Source organism: Aulonocara stuartgranti (genome assembly GCF_965226115.1).
Source record: "Aulonocara stuartgranti genome assembly, chromosome: 13".
Lineage (NCBI taxonomy): Eukaryota > Metazoa > Chordata > Actinopteri > Cichliformes > Cichlidae > Aulonocara > Aulonocara stuartgranti.
Genome location: NC_138949.1, coordinates 1,108,231 through 1,132,257, shown reverse-complemented (window position 1 = coordinate 1,132,257; position 24,027 = coordinate 1,108,231). Strand labels below are relative to the sequence as shown.

The window sequence follows — 24,027 nt, the reverse complement described above, 5'->3', positions numbered from 1 at the left end:
AGGAAACACTAACAGAGCTATTATCTGTTATGGGAGTCAGATAGTCTTGGTTGACTGTGAAGGCCATGGTGTATGATCACGCCATTTTCATAATCAACTATTCAGTCTATTTGTCACAGGACAAACATAATCTCTCATAGCAAGTTTGTAATGATTTTACAACTCTTTTACCTTTGGCAAGTGAACTCTAACATGTCTGTCTGTAAATGACAGTGTCATGAATAATCCTTCAGTTTTTACCAGTACAAAAGTAAAACAGTTACATTGTCTCATCAGGAGAACCTAAAAGACTCCTCTTATGGCTAGTCTTTGCACATGATAATCACAGAAGAAAAGAAAGGAATTGATTTTCAATTGCGCTTAATTTCAGGAGACTTTCCAACCTGTTGGTTCAAAAGAGCCAAAAGAAAATCCTCATTGATGTTGGAGTAAAAACTAGATGCTTTTATTGGAATACACACTGATAATGCTTACTGTCCTGTCATTGTAAACCAGTCAGAATACATAAATAACTCATTGTGATCATGCTGACTGACTTATGTATGTATGTATGTATATATATGTATATATTGTACTATTCTTAGTTAGTGTATTGTCTGTCTTGTCTTAATGTTGGTTTAAAATGGAGCACTGTAACAAAAAATAATTTCCCCCAGGGATCAATAAAGTATTCTGATTCTGAAGACCACAGACAGCAGTCCAGGTGTCAGGTGGGATAAAGGAGCTGGAAACATCACCTGACAAAGAAAAATCAGACAACAAACTGAGTGAATAAAAGAAGGCTTCTTCGTTGCACATTTTTCACCAATCACAAGCCTGTTCTTTCGCTCTAGACTTTCGACCAATCACCGATCAGGATGAATTGCACTGCTGTACTGTGCATCCCCGTCCGCACAAGAGGGCGACAAAGGAGTGTTTGCACACCGTAGGAGGAGGAGAAGAAGAAGAAGAAGTAGCGTTCAGCATGGCCGCAGGCTGGGAGGCAAAGCTGCAGCTGGTCCAGAGACACGTCCGCGCTTTCCCAGACTTTCCCAAGAAAGGGATCCTGTTCAGGTAAGACACTGCGTTCTTGTTTGAACGGCCCAGCAAACGTAAGGTCTCTTCGCTGGTCTACCGCGAATAGAAACGGGTCTCTGAGAGCTGTAACCAGGTGCAAGGGCACGTGTCAGACCCCTGCTACCAGGAAGCACACTTTGCCCCCACAGTGAGCACTTAGGAACAGCCGAATAGTGTGTGTGTGTGTGTGTGTGTGTGTGTGTGTGTGTGTGTGTGTGTGTGTGTGTGTGTCGTGCAGTGCAGAAGGAGGGCGGGGCTCTTCAAGTTAAAGCAGCGGCTCATGTAGTCTGTCATCGGTACCAGCTCATCTATGACCTACGATTGTTTCCACAGCCTGAGCTTCAGACAGTGAACGGCCTCCGTGACCCGCTGAGCATGAGGTCAATATCAGTGTGTATTTCAAAATAAAATCCCTTTGAAATCTTGCTGTCAGGATGCCGCAATGGCTCAAAGCACTGAAAGCCTTCACTGTAGTCAGAGAACTGCTCAGAGGTTAACTTCAGAGGCCTTTGAACATGACGATGAGCTGTTTAATAAGGAATACATCACGCAAATGAATATGAAACAACGTTTAACCTTCAGGCTGTTAGTAGTTTTTGACGGTGGCAATATTTTCTTGCAACACTTTGATGACTGTGCATGAAAATTGCCACTCAGCTCTGAATGTTGCAGACACAGAAACAGTTGATCTGTTACAGTAATATAATCGGGTGTTAGCCTTCCAGCAGTGAAAATGCATACAGTGTTTTCTAATAGTACTCCCTAGAGGTAGCATGTAAAAAGTAGTCCGCCCAACACAGAGCCCAGTGACACTACAACATCCAGCTACAGGCTGGTTCAGTTCAAATAACATGCAGTATTTGTTCAGTTAGTACTGTGCATTATAACTATGCCACCTACAAGTCAAAGGCTGGGTTTTGTCACTCCAATGTCAAATATAGATCAGAAATCAACACTTTGCATCTCTAGGAAATGAAATCTCTCTGTGGAAATGTATGTTATAATTCTGATGTGTATCCAAAAGGACTGGTTACTATTTAAGCCTGACTCTTTACCTGGAGGTCCAATCCCCCCAGTAAGTAGACGAACCACTATTCCTGCTGAGCCACAGCTACTCCCAGTATCAGCTGATCATAGGAATTTGCTGATATATCAGTATTGGGATTTATAACAGCTGATAAATGGAGACACAGGAGAAAACCCTTCAGCATGGTTTCAGGGTGTTCCTCCTGTGCTCATGTTGCATTGTTTGTCTATCAGAGGGTGGCTTCCCTCAGAAAAAGATCAGCAGTTATATCTGACTTTTAAGCCACCAAACAATAGCATGAGTCTTAAAAGCCCTGTATCTGCCAGGCTGTAAATGCTACAAACTGTTGTGTCTGAATCTTGCAGAGATATTTGTCCCATCCTCAAGGATGCAGCTGCCCTTAAAGCAGTAATTGACCTGTTTGAAGAACATGTGAGGAACATGTACCAGCACGTGGATCTGATTGTAGGTAAGAAAAACAAAAGCAGAGCTCTGAAACTGCTGTGCTCCACCTTTTAAAGGCGTCTTTTAACACACCTTAAACATCCTCTCAGCCAGCTGTATCGCATGCTTGGTGTTCGGAAAGTCCACTTTATTTGTGCAGCTGTGTGAGATATTGTGTGTTAACTCCTGTGAGTATAGTGGTAAAGCATGTACACTCCATCAGATACTTCTGTTCAATATTTTTCCATCACTTGTTCTTAGTGTAAGCTGTCTTACAACGTCAAACATGAGGCCGCCCTGGACCCAGCTCCTCAGCGACAGCTGCTCAAAGTGAAAGAGTTGAGACTGGCAGGAAGCCGGCCTGTACCTGCTTGCTTCCTTAGTTTATTTATGTTCTTAAGCCAGTCAGGTCCGTGTAACAGTCAACAGCACACGGTGAATAAATGAAAGTGGCTCTCTTTTTATCTGGTTAAGTTACCATGGTAACTCATGCTGAAGTTGGCTGTGTTCAGTTTAGGTTTAAAATTGCCTGGAAAGACAATATTTACATTGACTCTTTATTGTGCAACATGTGTGAGTTAAGCAGTGCTGTAATTAAACCATCACAAACTTGCATTATCACAGGATTATTTGTGATGTGTTTGATCCTTAAGCTGCTGCCGAGTCTCTTTTAGTCTGTTCGAAGTGCAGCTGCTAGAGTACAAGAATATCTGTTACACACTGAACTCCTTTATCAGGCTGTGGGACCGTGAGCTTTACTGCTTCCATGCATCCAGTTTAAATGTGCAGCCGTCACTTTAGTAGCAAACAGCAACCCTGAGCACGCTCAGACACACAATCACTCACAGAGGATTAAATAATCTTATCTGCAACAGTGTTGCAGTTTACTGCTGTTTCTATAGAATTCTAATCATTCAATCACAGTCATCATCTGATAACGTCTCTGGTTTGGTTCGGGCAGGTTTGATGTTATTGTGTCCTTTTAATGTAAATGTTGCTCCTCCCACCTCATTATTGCTGTTTGTGTGTGTGGCAGGTTTAGATGCTCGTGGTTTCCTGTTTGGGCCTCTGCTCGCCCAGAGGCTAGGTGTTGGCTTCGTCCTGGTCAGAAAGAAAGGCAAACTGCCCGGAGCCACTGTTTCTGTCTCTTATGATCTGGAGTATGGCAAGGTAAAGAACACAAGGACACACTCTGAAAGGTTTGTGTGTTTGGAGGGCGGGCAGGATGAAACTGTTAGAGATGAGGTACTAAGGACAATCCTCATAAAAGTGGAGGAAATATGTATTTTTGGACATTTCACTGCTCGACTTTTTCATCCCCACTCCTCTTTTCCATGGGGCAGTTGAACGCATCCCTTCCACAAGCCGTATACAGAGACACTTATGGAAATGTAGACACTATGATCCTATTCTGCAGACAAGGCAGCAATATCTTAGACACACCTTCAGCCTTACTGGCCTGCTGTAAGCGCTGCGTCCTATAGGAAGGATCCAGCACCACAAACCCAGGATGGGAGGGTTTGTGGTGTTTGTTACATAACAAACAAACAGTATACTAAGACAATGTCAGCTTGTTTTCACCTGTTGAAGTGGAAAATAAGATCCAGTTGAAGTGCATCCTTTAGGTCCTGTAGTGCTAATCACAAATACGTGCACTGCAGCTTGCTGTCATATTCGTGTTTTTGTTTCAGTGACGTGTCTGCACAGCAGCTCAGAGATTCAGAGACAGAAAACCCACTGCTAGCTATCATGATGCAGATATGAGTCGAGGTTTACAAGAAACTCCGTTTCTCCTTTCACTGTTACTTGAGATAAGAAGTTTAGTCTCTGTTGCATCGTTGAGCTTGACCACATTCAGATCTCATTAAAAATGGTATTTACTCTGTTCCCCCAGGCAGAAGCAGAGATCCAGGAGGATGCTGTGGCGCCAGGACAAAGGGTCCTGCTCGTCGATGACCTCCTGGCTACTGGAGGTGAGAAATTGCCCAGTTTAGATGTGATTCAGTCCGACTGAGACATGAATACAAGTTATGTTGCTGAATATTTCCCCTTACTGGCACTTCTGCTTTTACTTCAACATTAGATAATCCGTGTAACATTATGGATGCCACGGGGGGATTCAGCGTTCACAGAAACAACCTTCATGACAGACGGCAGCTCTGATGCGTAGCGGTCGTTTCTTATGGTTTATGAAAGAAGCTGCACAGCTCGCTCGCGGCTGACACACAGCATTAATATTACTAGAATCTTTTTTCCCCCAGTCTCATGTTGTGACTCTGGTTTGACTTTTTTAATTAATGGCAGCTTTCCTGTCTTGAAATGGCAGTGATGAAGGAAAAGTTTGACTAGAACAGCATCGTCCTGTCTGGGCAGTGATGCGCACTACTCGTCTTCACTTTTCATACTTTGTTTAATCTGTGATGATTTTCCTTCACTCTTCTCCTGGTGAACTCGGCTGTTGCCTCCTCCCCTGTTTTGGCCCATAGAGTCGTGCACGTCCAGCGAGGGGCAGTTACATTTTGGAGGTCTGTCTGTGAAACCCCTCTGAGACGCATAACGTGAACGGGACCATAAGTTAGGCTAAAGTCAACCCAGGCTTTCAGCTCAGCTTGAAGCGAATGTTGTTGTGCGCGAGACACCTTTAAGCTTTCTTTCAGCTGCAGCAGCAGGGCTGTAATTCAAACACAGGCTTACTCTGCATGAAAGTTTCATACATTGGTCCAGAAGTACTAACAGTTGCTGTTTTGGGTCATATTGATCCATTAAATATGTTTTTTTATTGATCCATATCACAGAACGCCGAGGTAATGAGGTCTGAGAGCTCTCCCTGTTTTCTGGAAGACTGAAAGAAAAGTTACCTGACAAGCCCAAATCCTGCTTTGCACTGTCGTCTTGGGTCCCCCTACTTCAATAAAAACTCGGTGTAGAGGGAAATAAAGCGGATTGGGCTGTTAGGAGTATCGGTGGGATGCGTGACTTTCTTTGGACTGATTTCTCTTAGGAAGTCTGCCTTTAAGACTTTGACATGTGTGTATTGCAGGGACGCTGCATGCTGCCGCCGAGCTGATGAGGAAACAGCAGGCTGAGGTTCTGGGCTGCATGGTGGTCATCGAGCTCAAAGAGCTAAACGGCATCGACAAACTCAAACCACACAGAGTCTTCTCCCTGCTTCAGTACTGAGGACACTCGACCCAGACAAGAAATCTCTTAATTTTACAGTAATTTTGTTTACAGGGTGTAGCTGCGCCCCGTTATTTTAATGGGATGTTACTGGAAGTACAGTACGTCCAGTGTCTGAGCAGCATCCAAGTTTACTTTGCCTCGGCTCAGAAGGCAGGGTGAGTTTGACCCTGTCTGGGTTCATGTTCAGGCGTGACGACTCTGCCACTGGAAGGCAGCTGCTAGTCACGAAACATGAACAACTGTGATGGAAATAACAGGGAGTGCAGATGAGACTGAAATGACTAAGAATACAAAAGATGCAGCACATGAACACGCAGCAGCCTCCATCAATGTAATGACTGAAAAAAGAAACGTTCCACTGGAAATGACCAAAACCAGCTTTACTGGGTGTAACTTTGCAATAAAGTGTACAACACATCTGTGTCAGTCCAATCATGTAACATCTAAAAACAAACACTGGTTATCACTGATGACTAAATGATCATCACTGTCTATGCTGGAACATTTAAAGCCATGAGACAAGCTTAAGACTGGTTTAGAATCAAGTGTGCAGCTTAAATTGTCTTTGTGTGCAAGTCTTCCAGCTGCAGCCAGCTGTGCTTTGCTCGAGGGTGAGTGTAGTTGTAGAGCACAGCAGCTGTCATGAAGCAGGTCTGCTTACACATCAAACCAGAACGAGCCGAACACGAGCTGAAACTCCGGTTTGGTCACAGCAAAGTCAATCATTACCTTTACTGATGAGTTACATCAGCCTGCAGCTGTTCGAACGGACCCTTTTTCTGCATCAGTAATGAGAACATCAAACACCCACAGCACCCTGCTGAGCTGTTTAAGATCCCCTCATGACCAATCCACCATTCGTGACAGCACAAAGCTGGGTGCAGCTCTTCACTGTGTTTCTTGAACATTATCATCAAACAGTGACTCTGAATCTAAAATACAAAATGAGTTTACTGCATAGAAAAGTGTTCCTAATAACAAAGTCAGTACATCCGTGTTACACTTTGGATAGAAGGAAAAAACAAAACTGGATCAGTGTTTCGAACAACTCAGCACAAGCATGTCAGGAGGACTCCTTCAACTCCATCCATGTATTATCCAAACCAGACGAACGTGCCAAAACCTGCGGACAACCACTGAAACGTGCTAAAAATACTGCGAGGCGGTCACGTTAAAGGCCACCAGGCCTCAGATCAGAGTCTCCTCCTCTCGGAGTCTGCTGTTCACCGTGTCCGTCACAGTGCTGAGCTCCATGTTCTTATTCAGCTTCAGGTACAAGTCCTTCCTCACTGTGTGAAGAGTCAGCCAATCACCAGCCACTTCTGCCAGCAGATGGATGTGTTTCTCCATTTCACCTGTTGATTACAAAGGATCAGCCGGTCAGCTTCTACCTAGTGAATACGGCTCTACCTGGTTCAGTTTTCTGCTACATTTCTAACAGTTACAAACAGAAACCCTGTGTGGAGGGAGATCTCAGCACAAGCACCACATTGTTCTTGTTTCGTGAACCAACCTGTGCTCAGAGAAGATCTGTAGCTTGCCACCATCCGGTTACACGCCACCTCCATCGTTAAAGCCGGTTTCTTCTCTGCAACAAACACACTGCGGAGAATCCGTGCCAGCTCCCCAAGGCGTGACATCATTAACAGGCGCTCCTCCTGCTTGCTGTTACGAGTCATGACTGCCTGGAGCTTCTGTGCCTCCTTTGCCCGAATCTGAGGAGAAAGCAAAGTAAACTATAAAGATGTGTTTTTAGCAGCTGTTAGAGACAAAAATCACATCTTAAAGAAGCTCCAACAGCACTGTGGTCGACCCCCCTGAAGAACTGTGTGCCCGGTCTACCTACCCGGTCCAGCAGAGACTGGGACACCCCTTTCAGGGCATTTGGGACAGCTGATGTTTGGGGGACTGTGGGGTTCTCCTGGGATGTTGGCTCTTTGTGAGCAGCTTTGTCTTCTGTCTTCAGAGCCAGCCCAATCAGAGCCTTCTCCATCTGAACACACACAAAAAGCCAACACATTTAGCGTTACAGTAATTATACTAATATAAAGTTCCGTTAAAGAGCATCATGACAATCCCCGGCAGCCTACACCTGTTGCAGCATAACTAAGGGAGGATTCAGGGTCACCGGTCCAGCCCTAACTTCAGCAAAAAGGAAAGCTTGAATCTTAAAAGTAGAGATAGTGTCCGTCTCCTGAATCCAAACTGGAAGCTGGTTCCACAGAAGAGGGGCCTGAAAACTGAAGGCTCTGCCTCCCATTCTACTTTAAATACTCTAGGAACAACAAGTAGGCCTGCAGAGCGAGAGCGAAGTGCTCTAATAGGGTGATATGGTACTACAATAATGATTGCATTTTATAAAGCGCTTTACAATGCCACTATTCATTCACTCTCACATTCACACACACTGGTGGAGGCAGCTGCAGTTGTAGCCACAGCTGCCCTGGGGCAGACTGACATCATTAAGATATGATGGGGCACAAATATACAAGAATATGATTTTGGATTTCCAAATATCCAACTACGCTCTCTCTCTAGTCCCCGTCACCCAACGAAAGCAGTCCTACATGTTGGATGGAGCACACGTGCTGGTCAAAACGACTCAGCCTCTTAACAGTAAGACGTTCTTGTGACTACACCCACTGTTACTAAGTAGTGCTCACCAGTTTCCTGGAACTGAACATACAACTGAGAAAAATGCTGAATTAGGAGCTGCATCTCTCCAAAGGGATCGATGGCGGTAAGCTGTCAGTCACCATGTTCACGCAGACGGCTTTGATTAAACTTCTTCCTTCTGTCCTTCACCCTCATGAACAGTAGGAGGTGATGCGAGTTTACAAGTAACAACACAAAACACGCGACGCTGGTCTGGTGGCAGACTCAGGAGGGGCTACGTGATTAACTGAGAGGGGAAAGTGCTACAGAGTGTGGGTATGACACAGCTGTTTGTGATTGAGGTCAAGTGTTGAACTGACAGCCTGGAGTGATTACTGCCCATGTGACCTTCAATCTTTTGAGACAACGCCACAAATGTGTGTAAACAACACCTGAAATTCAGAGTGCTAACACCTAACAGATATTAATCTCAGACTACAGTAAGCTCATCGTTTACGCAGAAGCGTGAGAGCGGTGACACTGCTGCAGCACCTTAGGTGTGATGAGTGAGCGGGCCTTGTCGAGCACCTCCTGAGCTGTGGCCAGTTTCTCCGGGCGAGGAGTCTGAGGCAGTGCGCTCGTATGGACGGCTGGCACAGAGTCCACATTAAAGCGAGGATGCCAGCGGGTCAGTTTGTCTTCTGGAACCAACACTGGGGGATCCAACGAGGACAGGAAAACCTGCAGGGGAAAAAAAAAGGAGATTTAGGCAGAAGTTTGAGACGACAACAAAAAAGTAACTGCTGTGTGACTTATTAAAAAAATGAGTGAACCCAAACTAGAGCAGCTGACCTTGTGGTGCTGTTTGACAATGGAAAGCAGGCTGTTATGGAACACACGTCTTCTCTCCAGGAGACGAGAGGCTGACAGCACAGGTCGAGCCTCGCCATTTTCTGAGGAGAACAACCCCAAAAACCCAAATCAAAGCCATGTACTGAGGGACAGTTTACAAATATGGTATTTGGAGAAAAGGGTTGGCTGAGCTGAAGGTGACGTGCGCTCTAACCGGAGACGATGATGGGGTCCACGGTCAGCTGGTAGCTTCCCTTCTTAATGCTGCTGTTGAAAGCTTGGATGTGTTTCTCCTGCCGGAACGTGTAGGCCTCAGGAAACACCGTCTTTATCTGACCCACGTGGCTCTCTTCAAAGCGCCTCAAAGAGGAAAGAAGTCAGTTATTATCTTTAGCAGCGAGCCACAGGTCCAGCGAGCCTTAGCTTAAAAACACATGAAGCTGCTGACAGCTGGAACCTTTCTAGCACAAACAACAGGACTGCTGACACATTCCACTTTCCCACACATTCTCAGCTTTTGTCTCACGAACTCATCCGACTAACCGAACACTTACTTGTGCATCATGTCCTGAACTCCCCGTTTGATCTTGGTGAAGGTCGCGGTCTCGCAGCGGTTGTACAACATGGCGACCACAGTGTCCATGCTTCTGAACATTTCAGCCAGCACCTTGTAATGGTAGGGGAGCGAGAGGCCTGGGGGGGCATCTTGAGCAAGAGTGTGGTACCGCTGATACGCTGGCTGCTCGGTGCTGGACACACAAGGGAGGACATTCACTTTAACATGGACTAAACAAAAGCTCATCTTTGGGGAAATGCAGCTTACTCTCACTTAGCTCTGTGCACATGTGCAAGTGCTCACCTGTCCTGAGCACGGGTCTCAGTCAGCTCATGCTCCGCTGCTGCTTTTGCTTCCTTCCTCTTCTGAGCTTTAGCTGCAAGCTCTTTGGCCCGAGCTACAGAGAGCTTCAGGGTCTTAGCTTCAGCAGAGGCCGAAATGATGGTTTCAGGAACAGCAGGGGAGCTACTGTCAGGCACTAAAGATGGAGAGGGTGTAGCTGAGGACGCAGTGGCAGGGATCTCATCTACACGCTTCTTAATCCTCAGAAGGCGTGACTTGAGAGCAGCGATGTCCTCTTTACCCAGGACCTGCCAGAAATGGAAAAAGGTGCTCTCAGCTGGGGCTGCTCAGTTAATCGAATTTTAACCACGATCTGGGCTTTCAGTGAAAATAATGGTGATTATCATTTTTGCCATAATCGAGCAGCCCTACTCTCAGCTGCGACCAAAACACACCAGAGGTCATGTGTGCAGCCCTGCTCCCCACATGCTGATTAGCCATCATGAGTGTTTCTCTCTCACACACAGCAACCTTTGTTAAAGAGAGGCGTGTTTCAGATATGATCAGGCTGCTCTCATTGTTCCAGTATGAAGACCTTATTCAAACTGCTGAGACTGAACCCTCTCAGGAATGATATTAAATCACAAGTTCAGTCTCTGAGAAAAGGCATAGAAACATCTCATTTATTCAGCTGAGAAACCTCGTGAGATTCAGAATGCCGATTTAAAGCCAGATCAGTCCAGAGGAGCAAATATCCAGACACTACAAAGATCTGAGCATGACGAAGAGTACACAAAGCCTGCAACTACAGAGTGAAGGCAGGACAAAGCCTGTGGGTCTGTGTGTACATGCACACGTCTGTTACCTGTGCCGTGTCTGCGGGCAGCTCCAGTTTCTTCCTGGCAGACCGCCTCGCCGGCCTCTCTGCTCCTGCAGCGGCTGCCGGTGCTCCGAGATCCGCCTGCCGCCTCTTCTTGGCGGTGCTGTGCTCGACGGCTGCGGCGGACACGGTCGCTCCGAGGTCAGCCGAGCCCCGCTTGGGGGTGCGGGGACTGGAGAGGGGTTGCTCCGCGCCATGGTTCAGCCCTGCGGCCTCGTCGATTACACGGAGAAACTCTTCATGAACTGTCGACGAACACGAGAAGGCGCTGCGTGGCTCTGTCGGCTTCGTTGGGCCGCCAGTGGCTTTCTTCGTCCGGGAGTAGAAGTCGGTAACCCGAGCCTGAGACATGCCGCTGGCCTCACAAGCGAACACGAAAACAAAACGAGGACGAGCAGAGCCCCAGCACACAGACGCCGTCTGCAAACGTTCTCCGGAAGTGCGCACACTGCACAGGAAGAAGAAACAAATGTTCGCGCGAAATGAATAAAGCCACGCCTCCCCCGGTCCTCTTGGTCGGAGGGTAAACCAGGACTGGAGCAGACCGTGGGCGGGCGTGTTCTTCTTCTGTGTAAAAGTTTTCCACACGCTAAACACGGGCTTTGAGCGGTGCTGTGGATCAACATGTCCAGTGTCTGTTTGTGAAAGTGTAACTTTACCTGTCTAATCACCATGGTTACAGCAGGTGATCACGTTCAAATCACGCCACCTTCCCGATAGTTTGCTGCGTGTTTCAGTGACACACACAAATAACACCGGTCCACCCAACCTTGTGGGTTCACACAAAGGGAGAATCTGTCTAACAAACCACAGTAAAGGTAATGAGAATATTCGTGCTAAATAGTATGCAGTTAATCATGACGAAGTTCAAAAGGGACATGAATGTGAAAGCTATCCTGAGACTTCTGGGTCACGTGCTAGAACATTTTGTCTTTACTTTGAAATGGGAAAATGTTGTATTTGTTTCTTTCAAAGGCAAAACGGAAGATGTATACTTTATAATAAATCTGTTAGCTATCTTAGCTAAATGTTATTTCCAGAAATGCAAAAGCCTCATTTTAAACACAGCTATACTGATAACTGCTTAGTGGATCACTTAATAAAAAGGCTATAAAAACAATTACTATTTGTACTAATTACAAATTATTTGAATGTAGGCTATGTAACTTTTTATATGCACCCCCTGGCATGTGTTAATTATGTTCAAATACATTCTCTGTATACTGTTGCTTAATAAAGTTGTTGTTGTTTTTTTAGTTTGTTTTTTTGGGGCGGGGGGGGGAGCAGAATAACACTAGATCACAACCACGTCACTGTGTGTCGACAGGGGCGTAATTTCCAGGGGGGTTAGGGGGGTCAGATTTATTTATTTATTTAGACAGAGAGACCCCCCAAGGTTTAGCACGCTGATGAGCAGTGAGCTTTGAATGGTCCACAGCAGCCACTCAGCCACAGGATGACTGAGTGGACTGTGCGCCATTGATCTCTTCTGTGATTTGCAGCCGGAAGCTGGAAGATAAATCTGTGGCTGTGGCTCAATGCGGACACTGAGCCACAGATTTATCAAATCCAAACTTTTGTTGACTTTGTAACTGAAAAATCAGCTGATATCTGGAGTTCTGTAATGTGGAAACATCTGGAGAGAACAAGTCGTAATTTCACTGCTTTGCAGTCAGGAGTGGCTGCTGAGCGCCACGAGTTTATTTCAATTAATATCGTTTTTCTAAGTCATCACATCAGGATCAACGCGGTGACCTCTCCACGCCGGTGCTGCGTCACCCTGCGTACGCAGAGGGGCGCTACCTGACCGCGTTATTATACGAATTTTGCCAAACTTGACGTGAGGAGCGGCCTCAGGTACCCCCAAGTACTGACTGACACGGATCTGACACGGGAGAGTGTGAAAGGGTCATTAGAAGAAGGACTGAGTGCTGTGAGCGCTCTGCACGAACTTTAACGCGCAGTCAGACTGCGAGAGAGGGAGGCGACTGTGAGCAGCTGCAGTATGAACGCCCCTCACACGGACCGCCCGTGAATCACTTTTTCCATGTGCCGCGGAGCCGCCTCAGCCCGGCCTCCAGCTATCCCTACAGAAGACCCCCTCCCTCGGCTCAGCGCGAAGCGGAGCTTCAGTGTGAGTGTTCACGTTACGGAGTAACGGCCCGGACAGCGATCGGCCACCTTAGACCAAATGGAGTGCGTCTGACATCGAGCCAGCCTTCGTGCCGTGTGCGCGGCGTTGACGTGCTCTGCCATGGATCTTCAGGTGGTTGTCTGGCTCTTCTACTGCCTTCTGCTGCCCTCCGGCCTCTTAACAGGTAAGCTGAAAGAGAAGCAGCTGCACTGATGCCAGCACAGCGGCTCTCGGCTCGTCCGGGCTCGGCTCCGTGACGCACTGGGAGTTCGCCAGGGAGTCAAAACTCTCCACAAGTTTGACAGAAGTCGTACAGGCCGACACATTTCCACACTGCGTTTATAGTTCAGAGGTGTTCACAGAAACTCTCAGCCCTGCGTGTCACACAGCTCTCTGCTCCGGAGTTTGGCTCAAAAGTGTCACTGCTGCGCGTGCACGAGCACGAGCTTTTCTCCAAGGCGCTGATGTGGAAAACACCAGTTCACATTAGGTAACCGAACTGCTGCATGCACTGCAGGTTTTCCTGAGCGTGAGCGGAAAGTAAGTTTGTCTATTGCGCGTGTTAAAGCTGCCATCCTGTCTGGGCTGTGGAAAAGCTTGTTTGCGCCCCCGTTTCTCAGTCAGCCATCAGTTTAACAGTGGACATGATGAAATGCCTTTCAGTTGGGGCCTGCAGGAGAGAAGACGACCCTCTGTGTGTGGGACAGACAACAATCCAGTGGCTTGTTGGGTGGTGGGTCCTTGCTAAAAGCAGTGTGTGGCTGTGGTCTCCAGCAGCCCGCTGACACACCCTGCACTGACTCGACTGCACTGGTACTTTCCTTTACAGTTGTGTAAATATGACATGTTGGTGACGGTCATTCGTAGTATGGCAGCTTTGTTGGGAGCAGTGCCATTGCTCAGCGGTTCATGCAGACGCTGTTTAAAGATGAAGGGTGTAGCTGTCCCAAAGCTTTTGGAAGAATGGTCTCCTGAATGTTGCTGAACACATCAGCAAACAGTTCATACTGCCATTCTCCTCCTTTACCACCGCAGTGTTTTACTGCTACTCTTTCATAAAGACCTGCAAAAGGCTGGGTCCTGACACGTGTTTGTCTTCTTGCTCGCATGTTCACCGCAAACTTCTCTCAGTTGTGGTTTGAATCAGTGGTGCTGTTCTGTAAAGGCAGTCCCACACAGGTTCCTGCACGCGATACACTGCACTTCTCTAACAAATTCCTCTGAGAAGAATCACAACAAAGTTGTGATTTTGAGCATATAGTCAAAGTCTGAACTGTTGGCTTGGTTTGATCAGGTTCCCAGTGTGAAGCTGTACTAATATCATGGAAAACTCTGGTGATCACAGAGCCTCTTCTTAGGAAACCCAATAATGCTGATTCCTGCACAGAGCCCTCTGAATGCCATGGTCAATCGTTGGGGCAATCGTGGCTCAAGAGTTGGGAGTTCGTCTTGTAATCGGAAGGTTGCCGGTTCGAGCCCTGGCTTGGACAGTCTCGGTCGTTGTGTCCTTGGGCAAGACACTTCACCCGTTGCCTACTGGTGGTGGTCAGAGGGCCCGGTGGCGCCAGTGTCCGGCAGCCTCGCCTCTGTCAGTGCGCCCCAGGGTGGCTGTGGCTACAATGTAGCTTGCCATCACCAGTGTGTGAATGTGTGTGTGAATGGGTGGATGACTGGATATGTAAAGCGCTTTGGGGTCCTTAGGGACTAGTAAGGCGCTATATAAATACAGGCCATTTACCATTTTACCATGGTCACATATTCAGTTAAAAATAACTACTGCTGTTTATGGATCATTTACACTATCTATTCTGTTTCACCCAAATCCATGTAGTGATCCTACAAAAATAATGACTCTTTTCTGCCATTTAGGGATTTTCCAAATCTAAAGCCATGTTATTTAAATGTTTTTATGCCCAATCTGCTCTGGTTTAGGTTAGGAGTGTCATTCAGCAGAGTTTGTAACAAGTAAAATTAATATTCTGCTCAGATAAAACAGGAAGTGTATGTTTAGCCTAAATCCAGCTGGCAATCTCAGAGGACAAATGTCATAAGCTGGAATGTTAACAGTCTTACTGTGTGGGGCATGACTACTGTTGCTATGAAATGTTGGGAGACTGAGAGAAACAGAAACAGTCTCAGACAGGATGCAACTTGTTACAACTTGCAACATTGTGTCTTTAAACAGTTCACATTGTGATACAAAGGAAGTGAAACCCGACGATATAACAGCCAAGAGGACATTGCATCAACATTTCCTGGAGAATTACCCTCATCCAAACAAACACTTTGTGATCCTGATCATGTGTCGCTCTTCACACTAAAATTTCAAATATTAAGGGTGGTTGTAGCTCATCTGCTAATCCCAAGGTTGGTAGTTTGATCCCAGTCTGCCAAAGTGTCCTTGGGTAAGACACTGGACCTTGGGAGAATGTTTGATAGAAAGCACTTTTATGAATATTGTTTGTAATCAGTTGTTTCAAAACTCGTGGTACATTGACTTTTTATGAACGTTAGTGACAGTGATTTGTAAAAACATGCAAACGTACATGGAAGTACAGCTTCAAAGCAAATATTTGTTGTGAGGACCTTAATTTTTGATAGATAGCTGGCAAAGGAACAATGAGACAGGAGCTTCTTGTTGTTGGGAGTGTATTCCAATGCTCACAACCCAGAGTTGACAGATTCCTTCCACCTGTTTCTTTGCAGAGACAGTAAGAAAGTCCATTCCTTACATATAATGATGGATCAAGTATCAACAACAACAACTTTATAAGGGCTGTGGAATAATGTAGTTAAAGTTTACACAAGCACACTTCACTCGAGCGTGTTGAACATAAGTAGCGAGGTGTTATTTTAGGTTTCGGTGAAAGATCTGAATTAAAAAAGATGAGAGGGGGAAAAAGCGCAGCACCACTGGCTGGGTTTGTTTCAGACACAGACCTGATCTGAGTAACAAAAATGAGCCTGTTTACAAGAGAACTGTGTGATGTAGCCTAGTGAGTCAGAGTCATTCCACAGTAGTGCAGTTTAACAGGACTTCACGGCTCGGTGAGAAATCCTCGGTGTGTAGGAGTGAGTCAGAGAGAAGGATTTATTTGTGCTTTAATTTCGCCACCATCAGCACACTGAACAGCAGCTCATCTCACTGTCATTTCTAAGAAAAGGAAACTGTACAACCTGCTCTTGACTCGGAGTCCGATTTTCCTACGTGCTTAGTTTTAATGGTAAAGGTATACTGTTACATGTTGATGCCAGGAGGCAAAGAGGATAGCTACGTTTGGAGAGTTCAGAGTTGGGACAGCGTCTGCTTCAGTGCTGTGATTGGCCTGTTTGTAACAGAGCCTTAACTCATGGAATATCTGACTATAGCTGTAGAACTCATTTAAACACATATGAACCAGGGCAGAGCCAGTGCTTTCCTGCTCTCACAGGCCTTTAACATGCCGCACACTACAGTCACATTTAAGCAATCCCACAGACTGATTTAGTACGTTCATTCTTTGCACTTGAAGCACTTTGTCTCTCTGACATACACTGATATGTCTGAGTTTGCTGTGAGCCACTCAACCTGTATACTGGGCAGAAACATCCTTTGATAAGGAATAGGCTGCAAAGCACCGCTGAGTCTCACAGCTACAGACCTACACACTGTGTACCTGCTTGAAATACTTGGCAATAAGTACTGCTGTATTTTCACCCTGACACAAGTTTTTGTGCTATTTCTCTGAATATACAGATGACAGAATATAAGAGAATTCAGCATCAGGCTGCTGAATGAGTCTGCTCCTCTGCTAGCTAGACTAAGTGTTTTGCGTCTGTTATACCCAATAAAACGGCTCTGTTGTTTGTTAGTTTTGATCAGCTGGTATTCTTTCTGTGGTTTCTGGTGTTTGGTCAGTCAGTTCAACATTTTGGCAGCTTGTTGAGTGATTTCATCAGGCCCGAGTCAAAACTGTTTCTGTTCTTTAAGTGTTTGCTTCAAATCCAGGCTTTCACCTTCAACTCTTCCGATTCCTTCGGCTGATGTATCATCACAGACATTTATGTTATGCAGTGTATTTGTTTTTACTGTCATGGAAACGGTGCAGAGGAGCACTGGGCCATAAATGACACACACCAGCCACTTCATTAGGTACACCTGTTGAGCTGCTTGTTAACACACTTTGAACACAAGTTCAACATGAGCATAAAAATTTGGAAGAAAGTTCATTTGTGTGACTTGGAACGTGGCGTCATTGTTAGTGCCAGATGGGCTGATTTGAGCATTTCAGAATCTGCTGACCTGATAGGATTTTCCCACACAAGCATTTCTAGAGTTTACAGAGACTGGTCTGCAAAACAAGAAAACATCCAGTGAGTGGCTTTGTTGTTAGTGGAGGTCAGACTGCTTCAGGAAGACAACAGTGATTCAAATCACCGCTCGCTACAACCCAAATATGTACAAAAGCATCTCTGAACACATCGAACCTTGAACGGGATGGCAACAGCTGTGGGCTGAGCAAAACTGGGCAATAAATGGATCCATCGGCGTCGTAGCAGTGGTTCAGGTGGCTGTAAATGTGTCTCTTATATTTTCCTGGCTCACTTTGTGCCCCTTAGTATCAGCTGATTGTCGTTTAAACCCCACGGCCCACCCAAGAATGTTGTTGACCATGTCTATCTATTTCTGACCACAGTGTTCTAGATCAGCGGTCCCCCATCCCCGGGCCTCGGGCCGGTACCGGTCTGTGAGTCGTTTGGTACCGGGCCGCGAGAGTTGAGGCTCAGGTGTGAAATGTCTGGTTTTCAGGGTTTTTATCGGTTTTCAGCGTTATTTTGTTATCGTTTTTATCGTTTACTCGGTTTTCCTGGGTCTTTTCACGTATGTTATGAATAAATCTTATTTTTTTCGGTACCGGTACTAGTTTTATTTTGTTGTATTTATCCGCGACACCTTAAAGGCCGGTCCGTGAAAATATTGTCGGGCATAAACCGGTCCGTGGCGCAAAAAAGGTTGGAGACCGCTGTGCTAGATCATTGCAGAACCTCTGACAGCTGCAACCAGCAGGATGATGCACAATGTCACAAAATTAAAATGGATCTCACACCACTGTGCTCAGATGGCCTCACAGTCACCTTATCTTAGTGCAATAGAGCACCTCATCCATCGATGTCATGGATGTAGCAGCTGTGACAGCGTTACATCAATGTGGACCAAAATCTCTGAGGAATATTTCTGGCAGTCTGAAGTCCTACCCAGTGTTAGTCAGATGTAACTAATGAAGTGGCCAGTGAGCATACGTGTGTGTGTGTGTGTGCACACACCTTTTTTCTTTCCACAAAAACAGGAAAGTTGCTCAGGATGAACTCTACTACATGCAACAAGAGAATGTTCCATTCCAACAAAGCTGAGCTGGACCTTTATCACCGTTGCTCCTCGCTTTGATTCTTTCCTCAGCAGAAGCGTTTTTACCTTTTAGATCTGAAAAAGAGTGGAGAGGAATCTCACTGACAGAACAGATTGTAATATAAATAGCATTTGATCAAACCTCTGTTATAACTGGAGAGAATGTGATCACCATGTCTTTATTTCATCTCTCTAATCATGTCATCATACATAAAGCTACGTTTAAGAGTTCTGAGGACCTCACATGAAGAGAGCCTTTCTGCAACCTGGAGCTTGCAAAAGTGCACTCATGTATGAGGTGAGCAGCAATAACATAATCTGCCAGACTGAATCTCAGCATGGACTCAAACGGAGACATAAAGTTAAAAATCAAAATGTGGCATTGTTAGTCAGCGAGCTAGCTGTCGCTCTTGGTACTCTTGTATTTGATTGTGGATTTTGTCCTTGGCACATATTGTGCACTTCCTTTTATTGTTGTTTGCCGTTGTTCTGCCCTGTGTATTTGAGTTCAGTGCTTAGCTAAGGTTTGATGACAGGACGCATCAGTTATTGTTCAACTGAACAAGAAGCAGGAAACCCTGGCTTGGAAGCACAATGAGGGATTTTTAAGTTAAATACTAATATAGAGAGCTCTGATAGTTTAGCAGTTTACACATTCGCCTAAAAGTGGAAAGACCCCTAGTTTCATCCAGGGAGGAGATACAAATCCCTTTGGCCAAATCAAACATGCCGACCGGCACGCTGAGGCACTCCCAGCAGAAAAGAACGTCTCCCGCTGACACAGAGGATTCCCTTTTGACTTCTCTAAATTGCACTTCTGTTCTAGTTTTCCTCAGTTGTGTGAATAGAGGGTTGCAGAAAGACAAACTTGTGTCAGCAAGTATATTGCAGTTGTTCTGTCCTTGATGCAGTGTGCACTTGACTATCATATTCCTGTGGCACTCTTTCATGTAATAAAAATAAAAGTATTTCCACATCTCCACTGCAGTCTATGAACCTGTATGGAGCTTCCTTTAATTAGCTCTAGCCTGTGTAGGGGAGACCTCAGATGCCCCAGCAGATGATGTAGAAGGCCGTTCAAGAACTGGCTCCAGTGTTTGTTGCTTTGGTAGTTGATAGGTTTGTAGCTTGAACCCATCCGCTGGAACGTTGAAGACAATATAATTACACAGCAAAGCAAGACACGAAGTAGGCAAAGTTCTTCATGTTTCTCGTGCACGGGAGAGAACCGGACAAACGCCGTTCCTTCGCTTGACCCCAGTTGCTCTCGTCCGTTCTCCCGTAACACTGCTCTTTTATTGAGGTTACATGAATATGCATAGGTTCATTAACATATAACATCTTACATAGGTATACATATGAACAAAGAATACTGTGTGTGTGTGTGTGTGTGTGTGTGTGTGTGTGTGTGTGTGTGGTCAAGATGTGACCCTGTGAAGAGTCTAGCGGGTCCATCTGAACAAAAGGCTCTTATACTTAAACAGATATACGTGTGTTTGCTATGCCATATATCAGCAAGAGAAGATACAGATCTATGCCAGAACACTCTGTAGAGGAGTGAACGCACTCCCCTCTTCATGCTACACAGAGCTGTTACAGACCTCCTAGGATGAGACATTCTTTCAATCTACAAATGATTATACACTTCTAAGCATATATGAGTAAATATTTCTAAGCATAAATGACAATGAACAATACAAAACCTAACAGTAGTGAACGCCTGTCAGTGCAAAGATATTAGATGGTGGTGGTTGTGTCACACTCAGAGGTGGAGCTAGAAAGATTTTCTTTGGGTGGCACGGAAATCAGATGGGCTGGCAAAAGCCATTTCATACACATTTGCAGGTGTTTCATTCTCTGTTCTGTACCGTGTATAGTAAAATACATCAAATGAAGCAAGAGAACATGTTTGATATATCTTGATGCATGCTCAATCATCCAGGTAAGTAAATCTCCAAACGTTGATCCAGTTCATCTGTCATGAATCGCTGTGTGGCAGGCAAGCAGGAGTGGTGGACCCAAAATGCAGAACTCAGACACGGAAGTGAAACTTAAGGCGCAGCTTTATTGCTGGGAAAAACCTCGTACAACTAAACTCACCAAAAGAAAACCAAAAGTCAGAACAGCAGAACCAAGGACTGAAACACTGGAAAGAAACACTAAACTGGAGCAGGAGCCCAAACACTAGGAACATAGAAGCAGAACACACAGCTAGTTGAGGGTACGACGCGACACTGACACAGAGAAACACAGGGCTTAAATACACAGACGGCAGTAATCAAGGGATGAGAGACAGAAGGGGAACACACCTGGGAGAAATCACAGCTGACGAGACAGGGGAAACGTAACTGAGCACACTCACATATGACACAAACCTTCACAATAAAACAGGAAACTCAGACACATGGAACCAGACAAGACATTGAACTAACAGACAGATTCACAAACAGATGGGGTGACACCATAGACAGAGACAGACTCAAAGGCAGACCAAATATAACACACAGAACTCAAACAATAATAATCATCATCATCATAAACTAGAAAATGATAACTAAAAGCGCTGGGTCACCGACCCAGGACCATGACATCATCTGGACGTAGCGTTTTGTGGGAGAAACGTTTCGTCACCCATCCAGCTGACTTCTTCAGTCTCGCAGAACACAAGAACCTCTGTTTCACCTGGATTTACACGAGCAAAGTTTGAAGACATCCAATTATTAATGGCAGAAAAGCATTGTGTTGGGGTTGTTGGCTTAGCAGAAAACTACAGCTACATATTATCAGCATAGCAGTGGTCGGAGATGCATTTGAACATGTTTCATACATGACCCAGAGGTAACGTATGTAGTGAAAACAGAAGAGGTCTAAGTATAGATCCACATACAAGGGGTGCCTAAACTGACTAATATGAATTCTGAAGTATCTGTTAGATGTGTGATAAAACTTTTAGAGAACAGTTCCAGTCAACTCGGCTCTGTTTAGTGAGACTAAAATGGATTACTCACCTTTATCTAAGTGAGAGTATCATTAGTAATTATTTATGATGTTTCTGTGCTGGGCTTTTGTTTTCATTTTCAATTGAAACAAAAAAATTAAATTTATCAAAGATATTATTTCCCTCTGCTACGTGAAAGCAGCAAGGATCCAGATGAAAGGACTGGATATATAATAATAATAATAATAGATTTTATTTATGAGCGCCTTTCAAGTCACCCAAGGACACTTTACAATAGGATAAAACACTTAGTAAAACAATGGCAGAATAAGAACAATAAAACAAAAGCACAAGATAAAATGAACAAACAGTGGATTCACAGCGAATATGCAGATTTGAACAGATGAGCTTTGAGTTGGGATTTAAACTGGGAGAGAACCAGTGTTTCTTATTTCAGGGGGCAGAGAGTTCCACAGCCTGGGAGCAGAGCAGCTGAAAGCTCTGCTTCCCACGGTGGTGAGGCGGAAGGAAGGTACAGCAAGCTGGATAGAAGAAGAAGAACGAAGTGAGCGGGCAGAACAGGTGGTGGTTAACAGGTCAGAAAGGTAAGGAGGAGCGAGGTTATGAAGGGCCTTGAAGGTGAGCAGAAGAAGTCTGAAAATTATCCGGAATTTCACTGTGAGCCAGTGAAGTTCCTGAAGAACAGGTGATGTGCTGGTAGGAGGGGTTCTGGTGATAATGCGAGCAGCAGAGTTCTGAACCAGTTGAAGCTGATGGAGGGATTTTTGGGGGAGACCATGCAGAAGAGAATTGCAGTAGTCAATACGAGAGGTAACAAGACTGTGTACAAGAATGGACGTAGACTGGGTGGAAAGAGAAGGAAGCAATCTGTTAATGTTACGTAGATGGAAGTAGGCAGAACGGGTGAGATTACTGATGGGAGATTTATAGGAAAGCGAACTGTCTAGGATGACACCAAGGCTCTTAAGTAAGTAAGTAAGTAAGTAAAATTTTATTTATATAGCACATTTCTAGATAGAGATCACAAAGTGCTTTACAAGATATAACAGATTAAAAAGACAAAATACAAACAAAGTTAGCAAAAGGCAGTTTTAAAAAGATGTGTTTTTAGCTGTTTTTTAAAAGTAATCAATGAATCAGCGGATCGTAAGTCCTGAGGAAGGGAATTCCACAGTCTGGCGGCCACAGTAGCAAAAGCTCTATCACCCCTAGTTTTCAGTCTCGTATACTGAATGACAAGTAGGCCCTGACTACTCGACCTCAGAGACCTACTAGGGGCATAGGGCTGTAAAAGTTCAATGATATATGGTGGTGCTTGTTGTTGAAGAGCCTTGAAAGTTAAAACCAAAATCTTAAACTGGACTCTAAATTCAACAGGAAGCCAATGTAACTGCATGAGCAACGGTGTTATATGTGAAAATTTAGAAGCTTTCGTCAAAAGTCTTGCTGCAGCATTCTGAACGATCTGCAGACGCTCCAAAGAACCTTTATTTAAACAAGTAAACAGGGAATTGCAATAGTCCAGTCGTGAAGAGATAAAAGCATGAATAACAATCTCCAACCTGAGGAGAAGGGAAAACTGTGGAGTGATGGTGAGTGAGAAATGGTTCGCCTTCAAAAGGTGTATATATATGATGGAGAGAAGCTGGGGCAGATGGAGGGGTGATGTCAGTCGGGCAGGAAGAAGAGTGCACGTGTGAGGCAATATCAATGAGAGCTGTTATTGAAATCAGAACTGGGTGAGACACTCGACGAGGGTAAAATCATCCAGACTCAAATTATGATCTGATAGCTTTGAACTTGTCACCAAAGGAATTTAGCAGTATCAGAAAACGTGGTAAGCAAAGAGGAGGAATCAGGAGTAAGTCTAAGTCTGTTAATGGTGTCAAACAAGAGCCTTGGATTGTGCTTGTTAATGAAACCAGCTAAGTAAGATGTTTTTCGCTGGTTATAGTTGAGTGTGCTTAGCAATTCCTTCATGCGATGGTAATGAACATCGCATAGTGAACATAGTGACATATGTAGATGGATATGTAGCTGCGCCTGATGGCTTCTAAGGTCAGTGAGCTGAGCATCCTTGAGTTAGCTGGGGTAACTTTGACTGAAGGTAGTGGACCACTGGGAAAGGTCAGGAAACCAGGCGTCAGTGCAGTGATGACATCAGCAGAGTTGAAGGTGTCAGTGCAGGATTTCAGTCACTCCACAGTAAAATTCAGTAAATCCAATAAAACCAGTGAAAGCTGTCAGAATACAAAGAGAACCAGTTTGAAAAATTTGAGTCCAGAAGTGACAAGTGATCTTAGCGAGGAGAAAGATTGGCACTGTTGTGCGAAATCATCACACAATAGTGCCACAATGGAGCAGCTGCACTGCACCATAACCAAAAAGAGTCATGGCTCTATGATAAGGGACTGCAGTTTTTCCAGCCTGCTTCTCCATCACTCTGTCGAAATCTTGGGCTGGTGACGCACCTGAATCTTTATTTGGCTGCTCTGAAAACCGGCCTGTTGTCTCACATCACACCTGGAGAAAGCCGTGGCACACAAATCATGGCACACTTACAACCCACTTTGATTTAAAACTGCCCCAACTGTCAGTGAAAGGAAATGTAGTTACACATTAAATCGATGAGATATTATAAAATTATAAAATATAATTTTTTTACACAAGTAA

The 24,027-nt window shown here is 45.0% G+C and overlaps 3 protein-coding genes across 5 annotated transcripts in view; 2 read left to right on the top strand and 1 right to left on the bottom strand.

Moving 5' to 3' along the window:
- Positions 1 to 653: 653 nt before the first annotated feature.
- On the top strand, positions 654 to 6,127 carry aprt (adenine phosphoribosyltransferase). The gene is made up of 5 exons (XM_082557541.1): positions 654 to 1,053; positions 2,449 to 2,552; positions 3,564 to 3,697; positions 4,422 to 4,500; positions 5,568 to 6,127. The coding sequence occupies exons 1-5, from the start codon at positions 965 to 967 to the stop codon at positions 5,705 to 5,707; spliced, it is 546 nt and encodes a 181-aa protein (XP_082413667.1). The 5' UTR covers positions 654 to 964; the 3' UTR covers positions 5,708 to 6,127.
- Positions 6,128 to 6,147: 20 nt separating this feature from the next.
- Positions 6,148 to 11,323, bottom strand: cdt1 (chromatin licensing and DNA replication factor 1). Its single transcript, XM_082557538.1, has 9 exons — positions 10,861 to 11,323; positions 10,017 to 10,303; positions 9,712 to 9,906; positions 9,372 to 9,517; positions 9,158 to 9,258; positions 8,858 to 9,046; positions 7,557 to 7,703; positions 7,224 to 7,425; positions 6,148 to 7,065 (listed from the first exon to the last, which is right to left on the bottom strand). Exons 1-9 carry the CDS (start codon positions 11,224 to 11,226, stop codon positions 6,899 to 6,901), a joined length of 1,800 nt encoding a protein of 599 aa, XP_082413664.1. The 5' UTR covers positions 11,227 to 11,323; the 3' UTR covers positions 6,148 to 6,898.
- Positions 11,324 to 12,717: 1,394 nt separating this feature from the next.
- Positions 12,718 to 24,027, top strand: part of piezo1 (piezo type mechanosensitive ion channel component 1 (Er blood group)) — an 84,931-nt gene continuing 73,621 nt past the window's right edge. For 2 of the 3 annotated variants that reach the window (XM_082557155.1, XM_082557154.1), the window contains exon 1: positions 12,718 to 13,193. In XM_082557155.1, coding sequence (XP_082413281.1) covers positions 13,130 to 13,193 — 64 coding nt within the window. In that variant the 5' untranslated portion in view covers positions 12,718 to 13,129. The remainder of the gene's footprint in view (positions 13,194 to 24,027) is intronic. The other variant, XM_082557153.1, reaches the window with a different exon arrangement.

Coding starts and splice junctions, on each gene's coding strand:
- aprt (XM_082557541.1), top strand. CDS start 965: ATGGCCGCAGGCTGGGAGGCAAAGCTGCAGCTGGTCCAGAGACACGTC. Junction 3,698..4,421: donor ATGATCTGGAGTATGGCAAG/GTAAAGAACACA, acceptor CTGTTCCCCCAG/GCAGAAGCAGAGATCCAGGA. Junction 4,501..5,567: donor TGACCTCCTGGCTACTGGAG/GTGAGAAATTGC, acceptor TGTGTATTGCAG/GGACGCTGCATGCTGCCGCC.
- cdt1 (XM_082557538.1), bottom strand. CDS start 11,226: ATGTCTCAGGCTCGGGTTACCGACTTCTACTCCCGGACGAAGAAAGCC. Junction 10,304..10,860: donor TGCCCGCAGACACGGCACAG/GTAACAGACGTG, acceptor CATTTCTGGCAG/GTCCTGGGTAAAGAGGACAT. Junction 7,066..7,223: donor CAGATCTTCTCTGAGCACAG/GTTGGTTCACGA, acceptor TGTAATCAACAG/GTGAAATGGAGAAACACATC.